Consider the following 15,859-nt stretch of genomic DNA (forward strand, 5'->3'; position numbering starts at 1 on the left):
ACAATGCCAATCAAATTGTCACAAACATAGAGTTGCCAAGATATAAATCAGGCAACCAACATAGACTTGACATAAAATTGTCACAAATATAGAGCTGCCAGGATAGAGTTGAACAACAACAATGCCAATTAAATTGTCACAAATATAGAGTTGCCAAAATAGAATTGCCAAGATATAATCAGGCAACCAACATAGACTTGACATAAAAACTACATATGTATGCCAATAGATCCTACTTAACGGGCCCACTGCCCAGTTGCATAATCATCCCCAAAAACAACCAGGGATTCCTCGAACAAATCATGTCGCCCTGTCAAAATACCCATCACTTCAGGATTTTCCTGCATGGAAGAATATTGAAGTACAGATGTAAAAATTGTCATTTTATACGAAAATATAACATAAAATAGTACATAAACATACATATCGTAACATGTGCTATGCCCACTTCATTGGAAATAGAAACCCTCTTAGTTGTTGAATTCCAAAAAAACCTACCTTGTTCCAAGATTGTCTTCACTTTCTTGTAGTTCTTCTTCAAGGTTCTGAACCTTTTCTTAATATGGGATATGTCCATGTTCAAATTGTGAGCATTGTTGATATGGATGACGGTATTGGTAAATGCCACATTGTTGAATCCATCCCTCACCCTATTCCCTTCTGTTATTTGATTTGCCATGCTGGCTAACAAAGTCCTGTCGATATCTAGATTCCACATATTCTCCATATCTATATTCTACAATAACATACAAAGTGAAAGATTGAAAAGCAATAATAGTATGTAGCAAATAAAAAGAAGCCCCAAACACGACATGGAATGGGGCTTGCAACGTATAATAAAAAATAACACCACATAAGAAGCATACCGTAATATAGCATAACAAAAAGACCAAGCCAAGTCCTTACATCTATAAGTCCAAGCCAACTAACAAAAATAGTACATAAACATGTTCACCAAAAAGAACAGACAAGCCAACCAAAAAAATGATCCTGTCCAAATGAAGTCCACATCCAGAACCATCCAACAATCACATGTTTATGTACGTCCACTAGGAGTGGACATGGGTCGGGTCTAACCCAAAGAACCGAACCGAACCGGCCTATTTGGTTCGGTTCGGTTCGGTTCTAAATTTTTGTGGTTCGGTTCTGGTTCCATTTTTTGGGAACCAACATTAGCCAGTTCGGTTCTTGGTTTGGGGTCTTGGGACCCAGAACCGAACCGAACCGGTTCGGTTCACAGTTCTTTATATTTAAAAAAACTAACATTTAACAAAAAAATTAGAAAGGGCAGTGATGTTCCCTCCCAGACGGATAAAATCACCCCCCCCTCCACCGCTTTATTTTAACGTTTTGACTTTTTCATTTTTACCGAATAAAAAACTAATAAAGGCACCCCGTTTTAACTTTTAACTTACGTAAAGGGAGGAGAAAATTTGAAACCCTAGATTGCTATTTGCTAAAGAGGTGAAAAGAAAACCCTAGATTTCATCTCTCTTTGTCTCCCTTCCCATGTCTCTGCCTTCAACTATTCAAGCATTAAGATTTAAAGAGAAGAAGAACAAGAAAGCTCACTACTTTTTTCTCTTTCATTGCAAGGTATGGATTTTTTCTATTTCTTTTATGTTTTTTTTCTCAAAAAAAACGTGAAAGGGGTGATTACTTGGGCCTGTTTGTTTTGGATTTTGAAAATCGAATGTGATTCGGTTCGGTTGTGACTTGTGAGCCCTACAATTATTTGGGCCCTGTTATTATTGGATTTTGAGAATCAAATGTGAGTCCTTTAATTAGTTCAAAAGAACAGGGCCTAAAGATTATGAATAGGGCCTTTAATCAAACGAACAGGGCCTTAATCAAACGAAGATTTTTGGATGCCGAGAAGATTGACTTGGGCCCTGTTATTTTTGGTTGCCGAGAAGATTTTGATTTGGATTTCTCACATTTGCAACCCTTTTTGCATTGTTATTTGGATCCAGATCAAATTCTTGGATTTTCAATTCAACTCTTTTTGCACTGTGATTTGGGTAAACCCAGAACCGAACCGAACCGAACCGAACCGATCGAGTTCAGTTCTGGTTCGGTTCGGTTCTGTGGAACCATGGTTCAGTTCCGGTTCCCAAATTTGGGAACCGATAGGGGATCAGTTCGGTTATGGGAATACCCCAAAACCGAACCGAACCGACTCATGTCCACCCCTAACGTCCACATCCGCAACCACTCAGAATTCAAGGTTTTCCATCTTCCTTCACAAGTAGCGCTCCCTCCTTTCCACGGTGTACTTCATAAAAGCACGAACCTCCGTAGGGTTACAGTTGAGGTACTCATAAGCCCTCGCCAAGATTTCCTCCTCGAATACCATAGGAGACTCTGAAATTGTTTCAGTCTCAGGGGTATCGTCAACCCCCAAATCATCTATATGCGGTGCTGAACTCTGCACCTCCTGACTAGGGGCAACGTCATCCCTACTCCACCCACCCGTGGCATAGTCTTCGCCAAAAATGTGGCAAAAATCATCTATCAACACATGTTTCTCTGCAAAATATTTCTTATGTTCAGGGTGAACCTACAACAAATTTGGAAAAAATAGTTATAAATATTATGACCCACAGTAATTAACAAATGAAACAAAGATGTTACTTTGTACTCACAGCGACCCAAGCATTGTAGACATCTTCCATCACTTCGATCTTCTTGTTGACGTCATCCCAGCCAAATCCGGGTGTGTTTTTATAGTGTTGACGGCCACGTATTTCTTTTTGAGGGTCTTGACTCGATTTTTGATATGCTCTTTCGTCACATCGACTATTCATTGCTCTGCTTGCCGCTGTGTATGCGACATCTTTAAAGCCATTGGGTATCTTATGCCCTTCCAATACTTGTTCCAATAATGAATCCACCAACACCTTATCCATCTCAGTATTCCAGAAATGGTTCCTACCCACGCGACTTGCGGCCATCCTACATGAATTGAAACTCATGAGATAGAATTATTTAAAAATATGAGACTATACAATAGCGGGAAACTCATGAGACCATACAATAACGAGAAACTCATGAGACCATACATAATATGAGACCATACAATACGAGTTTATTGTCTTTTAAAAATATGCTACAAACAAGCCATAAACATAAAAAAGGGCGATACATATGAGGTCAAGCCATAAACAACCAACAAAACCAAACACCTTAAACATAAATCAACGTTGAAAGTCATTCCACATAGTCGTGGTCAATTCATTTCTAATCGTAGTCCCCTCCCGTGCATCATCGACCCTACTAAGTGGAACATATGGGACGGGCTCTTCTTCCTCAGGCGAGACCACTGCTCGTAACTCTAGATCGACGTCATCAAGAAGATCATCATCTGCCATCTCCCTTCGAATGAAATTGTGGACACAACAGCAAGCTAGAACAATATCAATCTGTTTTTCGTATGGGTACATCAGTTTCTCATTTAAAATTCTAAAGCGCTTCTTGAGGACGCCGAATGCACGGTCCACTACATTCGGGAGTGATGAATGTCTGTGATTAAAGAGTTCCTCTGGTGTTCGTGGTCTTCGACCCCTGATTTCATTTAAATGATATGCTATGCCTCGGTGCAGTGTTATAAAACTATGAAGTAAAGGATAGCCACCGTCGCCGAGATAAAACTTCCCTACAACGAAGAAAGTATTGTCTCAGTATTGCCATTGTCAATTCATAACCGACATAATAAGTAGAAGGAAAGGTAAAGGATACCTGGAAGGCAAGGAAGCCCATTACGTCGTGATGTTGCATTTTCTAATATCCTTGAGTCGGATGCCGATCCTTCCCACCCAGCCAAAATGTAATTGAATTTTAAATCAAAGTCACAGACTGCAAATACGTTTTGAGAAGGATAACCTTTTCGATTAATAAACCGAGGTTTATATTCAGCTCTCACTTTAGCAGGAATATGATTTCCGTCTATTGCACCAATGCAATCCTAGCATAGACATGTTAAAATATATCAGTCAGTATCTTGAACATAGTTGTTTCCCATGACATATCTTGAACGATTGTTACCTTGAAATAAGGCCAGAATCTTGGATTAGTGCGAATGACTTTTGGTATCTCACTCGTCGGAGGTTTTATAAACTCGGATTTCAAGCTAAGAATAGTTTTCAAGACCTTATTGAAATAACGAGAAACCTTGGAACCTGATCGTTGTGTGAAGGCCCCAATTGACCGGTTCCGTTAATTGTGAGATACAATATGTAAGAACATTGCAACCTGCTCGTCAACGTTGCAATGTATTGTATCTTCCAGTTCGCCGGTGCTTCTAAGCAGTCGAACAAATTGTTCGAAGCACCTGACGTTGATCCTAAGTGAGTGCTTGCAATGTCTGTCTGACATCACGGCACGCCTAATAAATTACCGATCTGTGAAGTAGTTGTTTTCGTATGGAGCTCTTTGTAGGTATTCGTCGTAATACTGTTGGAAGAATACGAGTGCAGTGGTTGCTGCACTTAGTATTGTTGCAACAGCACTCACAATCAACTTTGCTCACTTTGTGGGGCGACCATCCTCGGTTCTAAGTCTCCTATCGCCCATCTAACAACAAGTGGGTAGTACTCAACAACAAGAAAAATAAGCTCCAAATTTGCACCAACTGCAACACATAACAAGCAAAAACACAAAACATTGCAACCACATAGCAAATAAAAGATGCCCCAAACACGACATGGAATGGGGCTTACAACACATTAAACGCAATACCAAGCAACAAATATAAGGAGCCCCTAACACGACATGGAATGGGGCTTGTAACAGAAAAAAAAATTTAATAAAGAAATCAAGACTACAAAAAGGAAATTAAGAACAAACCTCAGGAAGGTTAGGAAGAAGGAAAACGATAGTAGGATGATTACCTACAAAAGAAGAAAAAAAAATTAGTCCAAGATACAATGATACAAAAGCAACTAAAAAATACATAGGTCAAGTTGTAGAGGAAAAGAATGAAAAAATTTAGCTTCATTGTCAGACTTTTTCAGTGTCTGGTAGCCCATTTTGTTCCTACCCCAATGCCTAATATGAACCCAAAAACCCAAACCCCTCTGATTTCAGAAACCCAAAAAAAAATCCCAAATCCAAAGCTAAATATGAACCCAAAACTCCAATACAAAACCCCAATATGTTAAACAAACCCTAATCTTAATAAATCAAAACCAGATTAGGCATTTTAATGAAACTCTAAAATCGAAACCCTAATATGTATTTTTGTTTCGAAAATAGAAACCCCAAAATGAAAAGAAATCTTTCTATAGATTTTAAAACCCCAAAAATGAAAGAAATAGAACTAGATTTTAATCGAAACCCTAATGTGTATTTTTTTTTGAAAAAAATGAAACCCTATTTCTGGTTTTAGAAGATGAGAATGGGGAAGATCTTTCGATTCCTAAAATCCTACAAACTCTCTCTCCCACTCCTAAACCCCCCTCCTTCCCCTGAACCAAAAAAATGGGAGAGAAAAGACGAAGGATGGAGCAGAGAGAGAGAGAGAGATTACTGTTTGTAATATTAAATAACCGTAAGTGCACAGATCGTGTAAATACGGGTCGAACTCAGGGAAGAGAAATCTAGTTGTCAATCATATTCTTGTACCGATTAGAATACTAGCTATGAAATAATGTTGCCTGAAATGGACTCAGGATTTCCGTTGATTTGACCTCGGAGCCAACACTATATATAAGCGTATATTCTATTCAATCTAAGAATCAAATTTAACTAAGATTTTTTTTATTTAAAATCCTAATTTAGGCAAAGTGTACCAAGGTTCTAATGATCTCTTTTAACTACTTATCTAATTTACTTAGAAAACTAAAATTCTAAGGGCCTAAGTAAATTGGAAAATTACAAAAGTAATTTGGAATAGTGTAAAATCCTTAATTCAATATAAAAGATTACTTAGGGATAGAATCCACCATGGGCTTGGATTAGATTGATTAATTAAAATAATTTTTGTGTATTGAATTGTATATTTGATAATTAGTCTATGGGAAATAAGATCAATGGATGTCATTGCCCATGAGTAATTTATAAAAGACACACTCCAATTTTAAAGGCTATATAAATATTTATAATGTTCATAGCAATCACTCATACGAAAGGGGAAAGCCAATGGCATTAATGATTGGTATGCAACAATTATAAACAATTAATTCCATGCCATTAAATTTAATTAAAAACCTTTCTCCTTCCCCATGGTTTCATCTAAACCCTAACTATATAGAATTTAGTTACTCATGAAGAAAGTCAAAGAAAAAAAATAAAAAGTAGAAAGAAGAGAATTACCATTAAGAACTTGAGAAGGAAAAAGAAAATAAAAAGAACTCTTCTTTAATTGAAATTGAAAGCAAAAATACATCAAATTGTAATTTAAAATAAAGAGCAAAATAAGAAAAACTTATTATTTTTCTCCTTCAATGGTTGAATCATTATCCTCCTTCAAGCCTTGATCGGATTCCTCTCGTCGATACGAGTCCAACAGATCCGACCACGCGTGAATTGGAGCTAAAACGAAGAAGTTATGGTCCGTTAAAGTTTTAGAAAAAAATAAAAAAAACTGCTGAAGACGCGACGAGACGAGACGAGACGAGACTAAAAATTCAAGAAGATGGGAGAGAGTTCAAGAGAGATTGATATATAGATTTTGGGTGAGAAATGTTGCTAAATTAAGGGATTGAAAAAGATGTAAGGTGGAGATTAAAAAGCTAATCTTAGGAAACAGATGAAAGGACAAGATTAAGGCTTGAATGGGCTTTCTATATCGCTTCTAAAAAACACTGGTTACTTTCCTTCTTCTTTTTTTCTTTCCAAAGGTTTGTCTAAAACCTTCTAATTATTTTGTCAAGCAACTTTCTAAATGGTAGAAAAATAATGAAAAGTTTCTAAGTTGAGGAATATGTGCATGAAAGGACCAAATTGTCCCTATCTTTTGAATGAATTGCAACCATGCAATATACTTTCGCAAATGGCAAATCTACCGTTCCTTTGTAATGCACATAAACAACTAATAATTCCCTTCTCCTCTCTTGATCATTTCAATCTCAACCATTGGAATTAAGATCCTTTCTCTTCTCTTGTTTTTTCATCATCCATCCTTGAAATTTCATCTTTCAAAGCAAAATAAGGGGGTGTGGCATTATCAATTTGATCCTACCAAAGCATCATGCCAATTTGGCCAACTAAGGCATCTTGGAACTTTGGATTCTCATGGCAATTGGTCATTTCTTCATTATTTTCATATGTTAAGCTCAATTTCCTTCATGATTCCAATAAAAATCCTGAAACAACAAAAACAACAAAAATACCTTAGTAGCACCGCTTAAAACATAAAATATGCATGCATCCTACCACTACTATTCACACATAAATGTGTTCATCAAATTCCCCCATACTTGAGCTTTGCTTGTCTCAAGCAAACAAGAAAAAATAACAAAATCGAAACAATAAAAACAAAATCCTAACTTATTTTCCTAGGAATCACGATTGCACTTAGCATGTGCAACAAGCCTTTAAATCCCTAGGTTACCCTCGTGGACGAGTTGTGTCTCGTGAGTGTTTGCAGTGAATATACACACAAAATTCCTAAAATTTAACTTTCTAAAAATAAATTTTTTTCCTTTGATAAATTACTCAAAATAGAAGACCATAAATACCCCCATACTTAAACTTTGCATCCTATTCCAAGTTGGAAAATTTAAAAAAAAATATTTTAATCAAGAAATCATCTTTTGAATTTGTCCTACTTTGCTCCCTTAAAATTGCCTCTAATGTAATCGTACCATAAAACAAATTTGATTTCGAAACTTAATAGAAAAATTGCAATCTTATATGGTCTACCATCATTTCCACTTTTCCATTACTTTCTAAGAATAGAACTCACTTTGTGTATTCCTCTACTGCTTTTGGCGTGAATGACATGCAGGGCATGCACTAGACACCCAGGCTACTAAGCAGTGTCCGACTAATCTTTGATTTGCATATATCATAGACATTGATGCATATGAGTTCAAGTTTTACCTTTAATTACGTGCAATGCTTTGATTTATTAAGCTTTCTAATTGACCCATGTATGGAGTTTTCAGTTAGGTTCTCCCAAGCCAGCTGGCGTTAAGGAACTAGGCATAAAAACCCTTCAGACTTAATAGCTCAAGTCAAAAAGGCTACAAATCAAAACTATAATCAAGAAGCAAACTTTCTAAAAATAATTCTTTCTTTCTTTTGTTTCAACATTTCTTTCCTTTTTAACCATACCATATAAAAAGCAAGTTTCTATTTCTATTTCTTATTCAAATCCTTTTAAAAGAAAGATTCCAAAAGAAAACAAAACTAAGAAAGGAAAGTATTCTTTCTAATTTTTCAAATTCCAAAATTAAAATATCCACTAACTTTCTTTCTTAAAATAGAAAAGCAACTTTCCTTTTAAGAATACCAAGTTCTTTCTAATTTGAGAAAAATACCAAAAACAAAAGGAAAAGAAAATTTCTAACTTTAACTATAGAAAAGATTAGAAAAGAAAGTTTCCAAAAGCTACCCCCCATACTTGATTTATGCATTGTCCTCAAGGCATTAAAAATAGAAAGAAAAATATGATGACTAAAAATATAAAGGAGGGTACGTACCGTATTTGTTTAGGCATGATTCGAATATGAAGGTTCATGGAGATCCATGACCTCTTCCATATCCGGCTTTGACAACTCAATAAATGGCTTTAATCTTTGACCATTAACTTTAAAAATCTCACCATTGCTTGGATTTAGAACCTCGACCGCACCATGGAAGAAAACTTTATTAACCACATATGGTCCATCCCAACGGGATCTTAACTTACCTGGAAAGATATGCAATCTTGAATTGTAGAGAAGCACTTTTTTCGCCATTTTGAAACGATTTTCTCAAAATATGTTTGTCATGAAAATCTTTTGTCTTCTCTTTATAGATCTTTGCATTCTCGTATGCTTCATTGCGCAACTCCTCCAATTCAGAAAGTTGTAATCGCCTTTGAACACCTGCAGAAGACAAATCAAAGTTTAGTTTCTTAATAGCCCAAAAAGCTTTATGTTCCAATTCAACCGGGAGGTGACAAGCTTTGCCATACACAAGGCGGTAAGGAGACTGACCAAGATCAGTCTTGAATGCCGTCCTATGAGCCCACAAGGCATCCACTAATCTAATGGACCAATCTTTGCGGTTTGGATTCACAGTCTTCTCCAAAATTTGCTTAATTTGCCTATTTGAAACCTCCACTTGGCCACTCGTTTGAGGATGATAAGGGGTGGCCAACTTATGAGTAATACCATATTTCTTCATAAGAGCTTCAAACGGTCTATTACAAAAGTGTTTACCCCTATCACTAATGATGGCACGAGGTGTACCGAAGCGCGAAAAAATATTTTCTTGAAGAAACTTGACCACCACCTTGAGGTCATTGGATTTGCAAGCAATGGCTTCAATCAATTTTGACACGTAATCTACACCTAACAAAATATACAAGTTTCCAAAAGAGTTGGGAAACGGACCCACAAAATCAATACCCCACATATCGAAGATTTCTACCACTGAGATCGGGTTGAGGGGCATCATATTTCGCTTTGTAACTCTTCCTAACGACTGAGAAGATCTACATGCCTTACAAAAAGCAAAAGCATCCCTAAAAATACTTGGCCAATAGAAACCACATTTTAAAACTTTGTGCGCGGTTTTCTTTGCACTAAAGTGGCCACCACAGGCTTGATCATGGCAAAAAGATAGAATTGATTGGTGCTCATGATCGGGCACACATCGTCGGACAATCTGATCCGAACAAGTTTTGAACAAATAGGGATCATCCCAAAAGAAATACTTTACCTGTGAGTGAAACCGGTATTTGTCTTGGTTGGACCAATGATCCGGTGTAACACCTGTAACCAAGTAATTCACAATATCTGCATACCATGGCTCACTAAAAATAGCAAACAATTGCTCATCAGGGAAGTTTTCATTAATTGGACCTTCGTCATTCTTTGCATTAGGAAGTTTAGATAAGTGATCGGCAACCAAGTTTTTCGTACCCTTTTTATCTCTAATATCCAAATCAAACTCTTGAAGAAGTAAAACCCACTTAATGAGGCGAGCTTTAGCATTCTTCTTTCCAACAAGATACTTGATTGCCGAATGGTCGGTATAAATTATCACATGTGATCCAATCAAGTAGGACCGAAACTTCTCTAATGTAAACACAACCGCTAGAAATTCTTTCTCGGTAGTGGTGTAGTTGAGTTGTGCATCATTGAGAGTTTTACTTGCATAATAGATTACATGCGGTAATTTATTGAATCTTTGACCTAACACGGCTCCTATTGCAAAGTCGGAAGCATCACACATAATTTCAAACGGTTCGGTCCAATTGGGTGCTTGAATGATGGGAGCCGTAGTTAACTCCTTTTTTAAACACTCAAAAGAATCGAAGCATTCTTTGGAAAACTCAAATTTTTGTTTTGCTAACAAGTTGGTTAGAGGCCTAGCCTTTTTAGAAAAATCTTTTATAAAACGCCAGTAAAAGCCCGCATGGCCCAAAAATGATCGAATATCCTTTACACTTTTGGGCGGTGGAAGATGGACAATGAGATCCACCTTGGCTTTATCAACCTTAATACCTTCTTTTGAGATCACATGACCTAGAACTATGCCATCTTTTATCATAAAATGACACTTTTTCCAATTGAGGACAAGGTTCTTTTCTCTACTCCTTTCTAAGACCAATTTTAAGTGATGTAAACATTCGGCATAGGTGGAGCCATGAATAGAAAAATCATCCATAAAAACCTCTAAGAAGGTCTTCACCGTGTCAGAAAAGATACTCATCATGCATCTTTGGAAAGTTGCCGGTGCATTGCATAACCCAAAAGGCATGCGTCCATAAGCAAACGTTGCAAAGGGGCATGTGAATGTCGTTTTCTCTTGATCTTCAGGAGCTATGGGAATTTGGTTGTAACCAGAATATCCATCAAGAAAGCAATAATACTCATGACCCGCTAACCTTTCTAACATTTGATCAATAAAAGGCAAAGGAAAGTGGTCCTTCCAAGTAGCGGCATTAAGCTTTCGGTAGTCAATACAAACCCGCCACCCTGTTTGAATACGAGTAGGAATAAGTTAATTGGTGGCGGATTGTATAACGGTAACTCCCGACTTCTTAGGCACTACTTGGACGGGACTCACCCATTGGCTATCCGAGAAGGGATAAATGATCCCATTATCTAACCATTTTAAAAGGCTTCCTTCATCACATGATTAGCCCTTCTTTGATGTTCCCTTGAAGGTTTGGCACCCTCAATAAGATGGATGTGATGTTGCACAATCGAAGGGCTAATTCCTTTGATGTCGGTTATTGTCCAACCTATGGCTTCCTTGTTATCTTTTAGCAATTTAATGAGTTCCTCCTCTTGAGTGGAGGTTAGGTCCGCCGCAATTATTACAGGCAAAGTACAATTATCACCCAAAAATCCATAACATAAATGAGAAGGCAAGAGCTTCAACTCCAACTGTGGCGCTTCTTCGATTGATGTCTTTGGAAGAGATGTTGCGAGTGGTCCAACAGGCTCCACGTTTTGGATGGCAAAAACTTTGGAAAAGAAATTATCTCCATCATTTCCTAGTTCGTCCAAGCATTCTTGGAATCCTACTTCAAAATCAATTTTAAAATTAGAAATAATATCGTCAGGAAAGGAATGTAACATATTGATTTCTTCATGAAAATTTGGTTGCTTACCCAATCTAAAGACATTAAAATCAACCGATGTGTTTCCAAAAGACAATTTCATGAATCAATTTCTACAATTAATTAGATCGTTGCTAGTAGCAAGGAACGGCCTACCAAGGATGATAGGAATTTGATCCTTGATATTAGCAACATGCTCGGTATCTAACATAACAAAATCTACGGGAAATAAAAAATCACCTACTTTAACTAACACATCCTCAACCATCCCTTTGGGTGTTTTAATTTATCTATCCGCCAATTGAAGAGTGATGGTGGTTGGTTTGAGGTCTCATAATCCTAGGTGCTTAAATACAGAAAAAGGCAAGAGATTTACACTTGCACCCAAATCCAAAAGAGCATGTTCAATATTTGTGTTACCAATAGTGCAAGAAATAGTAGGACATCCTGGATCCTTATACTTAGCCACCATTTGTTGAGACAAGATGGAACTTATATTTGCGGCCAAGAAAGCTTTCTTGGGCACATTAGTTGTGCGCTTTTGTGTGCACAAATCTTTCAACACTTTAGCATAAGTAGGAACCTAAGAAATCGCATATAATAAAGGAATGTTAATTTACACTTGTTTAAACACATTTAAAATTTTATCCATGGCATCCACCTTCTTATTATTAGCAAGTCTCCTTGGAAAAGGAACTTTAGGCACATACTCCTTTTCGGGTGGAGAAACTGCCTGCTCTTCACTTACCTGTTCGGGTTCCGCAGTTGAACTTGTGAGAGGGGAGTCTTTGCTTACCTCTTTGGCTATCTCTTGATGATCTTTAGAGGGTTCGGATCTCACCTCCTCCTTGTGGTAATCTCTACCACTCCTTAAAGCATATACGGCATTACATTCGTTGGAGGGCTCTTACGGCGGCAAAATTGGTTGAATGGCATTCAACTGATTTGGCGGTACCTGTTGATTCACATTCATATTCACGTTCCTTGGATTAGGAACGGGTAGACTTGGCATCTTTCCCTTTTCCCTCTCATGCAACGCCATGGCAAGTTGGGAGATTTGCTTCTCCATGTTGTGTTGGCTTGTCATGAAAGTGCTAGTGAGAAGTTCTATGCTTTTTTCTAAGGAAGCTATGCGTGCCGACTCCCCTTGTTTTTGAAAACCCGGCGGTTGCTGATTTGAAACATTATTAATCATGGGGTTTTGAAAAGTAGGAGGGGAAGGTGATGGCCGAACAAAAGTGGGAGGGAAGGTGGGCCGAATTGGCCTTGGCCTTCGAAATTAGATGGCCCACTTTGACTCCATGAAAAGTTGGGATGATTTCTCCATCCCGGATTATAAGTGCTAGAATAAGGATTATTAGCATAAAGAGCACTCACATTCTCATTAGAATTACCAAATTTAGCAAGAGTTGGACACTCTTCCATGACATGGTCCGTGGCTTGACACCAATTACACATGGGAACTTTATGTGCAATTTGATTGACTTGTGAGGGTCCTTTGACAACTATTGATTCTAGCCTTTTGATTAGGCTATCAAGATGGGCCTCTTTAGCCACGGCACCCTCTATTAGAAATTCCTTACTTGAAGTGACTCTCTCACCGTCTTGGGTGGATTCCCACTCTCTTGTTTTTTCCGCCAAATCAAGTAAGAAGTTCCATGCCGTGGCCTCATCCGTGAAAGATGTAAAATCGTTAGGACTCATGGATTCAAGAAGTTGCTTTGTTTGATAATCTATGCCCTCATAAACAATTTGGCATAAGTGCCACAAATCAATTCCATTGTGAGGACACTCTTGGAGTAGGTCTTTGAACCTCTCCATAAACTTAGAAAATGACTCTAATGGCTTTTGTTTGAATTGTAAAATATCGTTCCTAAGCTTATTAGTTTTATGTAATGGAAAAAACTTTTTTAGGAACGCGATGGCGAACTCCTCCCAAGTGGTGATGGAGTTCGTTGGTAAGTCATAGAGCCACTTTTTGGCTCCATCCTTGAGTGAAAACGTAATAAACCGCAACTTTACTGCATCATCAGTAAGTTATTGCAACTTAATCAAAGCACATATATCTTCAAACTCACGCAAAAATAAATAAGCATCCTCAGAAGGGAGGCCATGAAAATGAGGAAGCAAAAGAGATAAATTGCGATTTTAGCTCAAAATTATTACCCTGTGCAATCGGCAATCTAATGCAAGAAGGTTGTGCGGTTCGGGCTGGATAGAAGCGATCGCGCAAACTCTTGGGCGGCTCTTGTTCTTCCGCCATGACTACTTGATTTGGATTTGGTGCGATGTCTTCCGCCGTCTCTAACCAGTTTGCTCTTTCTAGTCGATTGGCCGAGTTCCGCACCCAACCTACGGTCATAAACACAAGAAAACCAAGTAAGAGAGATGGATAGGCAATAAACAAAAAATATAACTAAACTAAAAATAACTACTAATCTAACACTTCGAATAATTAAGATTCTAATGCAACTCTCTTCCCCGGCAGCGGCGCCAAAAACTTGATTGAGAAATTAACTAACCGCAAGTGCACGGATTGTGTAAATACGGGTCGAACTCAGGGAAGAGAAATTTAGTTGTCAATCCTATTCTTGTACCGATTAGAATACTAGCTATGATATAATGTTGCCTGGAATGGACTCAGGATTTCCGTGGATTTGACCTCGGAGCCAACGCTATATATAAGCGTATATTCTAATCAATCTAAGAATCAAATTTAACTAAGATCTTTTTTATTTAAAATCCTAATTTAGGCAAAGTGTACCAAGGTTCTAATGATCTCTTTTAACTACTTATCTAATTTACTTAGAAAACCAAAATTCTAAGGGCCTAAGTAAATTGGAAAATTACAAAAGTAATTTGAAATATTGTAAAATCCTTAATTCAATATAAAAGATTACTTAGGGATAGAATCCACCATGGGCTTGGATTAAATTGATTAATTAAAATAATTTTTGCGTATTGAATTGTATATTTGATAATTAGTCTATGGGAAATAAGATCAATGGATGTCATTGCCCATGAGTAATTTATCAAAGACACACTCTAATTTTAAAGGCTATATAAATATTTATAATGTTCATAGCAATCACTCATACGAAATGGGAAAGCCAATGGCATGAATGATTGGTATGCAACAATTATAAACCATTAATTCCATACCATTAAATTTAATTAAAAACATTTCTCCTTCCCCATGGTTTCATCTAAACCCTAAGTATATAGGATTTAGTTACTCATGAAGAAAGTCAAGGAAAAAAAATAAAAAGTAGAAAGAAGAGAATTACCATTAAGAACTTGAGAAGGAAAAAGAAAATAAAAAGAACTCTTCTTTAATTGAAATTGAAAGCAAAAATACATCAAATTGTAATTTAAAATAAAGAGCAAAATAAGAAAAACTTATTCTTTTTCTCCTTCAATGGTTGAATCATTATCCTCCTTCAAGCCTTGATCGGATTCCTCTCGTCGATACGAGTCCAACGGATCCGACCACGCGCGAATCGGAGCTAAAACGAAGAAGTTATGGTCCGTTAAAGTCTTAGAAAAAAAATAAAAAAACTGCTGAAGACGCGGCGAGACGAGACGAGACGAGACTAAAAGTTCAAGAAGATGGGAGAGAGTTCAAGAGAGATTGATATATAGATTTTGGGTGAGATAGGTTGCTAAATTAAGGGATTGAAAAAGATGTAAGGTGGAGATTAAAAAGCTAATCTTAGGAAACAAATGAAAGGACAAGATTAAGGCTTGAATGGGCTTTCTATATCGCTTTTAAAAAACACATGGGTTATTTTCGTTTTTTGTTTCTTTCCAAAGGTTTGTCTAAAACCTTCTAATTATTTTGTCAAGCAACTTTCTAAATGGTAGAAAAATAATGAAAAGTTTCCAAGTTGAAGAATATGTGCATGAAAGGACCAAATTGTCCCTATCTTTTGAATGAATTGCAACCATGCAATATACTTTCGCAAATGGCAAATCTACCATTCCTTTGTAATGCACATAAACAACTAATAATTCCCTTCTCCTCTCTTGATCATTTCAATCTCAACCATTGGAATTAAGATCCTTTCTCTTATCTTGTTTTTTCATCATCCATCCTTGAAATTTCATCTTTCAAAGCAAAATAAGGGGGTGTGGCAT

General features: G+C 37.1%; 1 protein-coding gene across 1 annotated transcript; it reads right to left on the reverse strand.

Annotated features, from left to right (window-relative positions):
* Positions 1–236: 236 nt before the first annotated feature.
* Positions 237–2,954, reverse strand: LOC143861303 (uncharacterized). The gene is made up of 4 exons (XM_077372238.1): positions 2,646–2,954; positions 2,294–2,560; positions 449–736; positions 237–341 (listed from the first exon to the last, which is right to left on the reverse strand). Exons 1-4 carry the CDS (start codon positions 2,952–2,954, stop codon positions 237–239), a joined length of 969 nt encoding a protein of 322 aa, XP_077228353.1.
* Positions 2,955–15,859: the final 12,905 nt, after the last annotated feature.

Source organism: Tasmannia lanceolata, unplaced genomic scaffold, assembly GCF_043159265.1.
Source record: "Tasmannia lanceolata isolate RefF3 unplaced genomic scaffold, GAP_Taslan_0.1 ptg000037l, whole genome shotgun sequence".
Classification (NCBI taxonomy): Eukaryota; Viridiplantae; Streptophyta; class Magnoliopsida; order Canellales; family Winteraceae; genus Tasmannia; species Tasmannia lanceolata.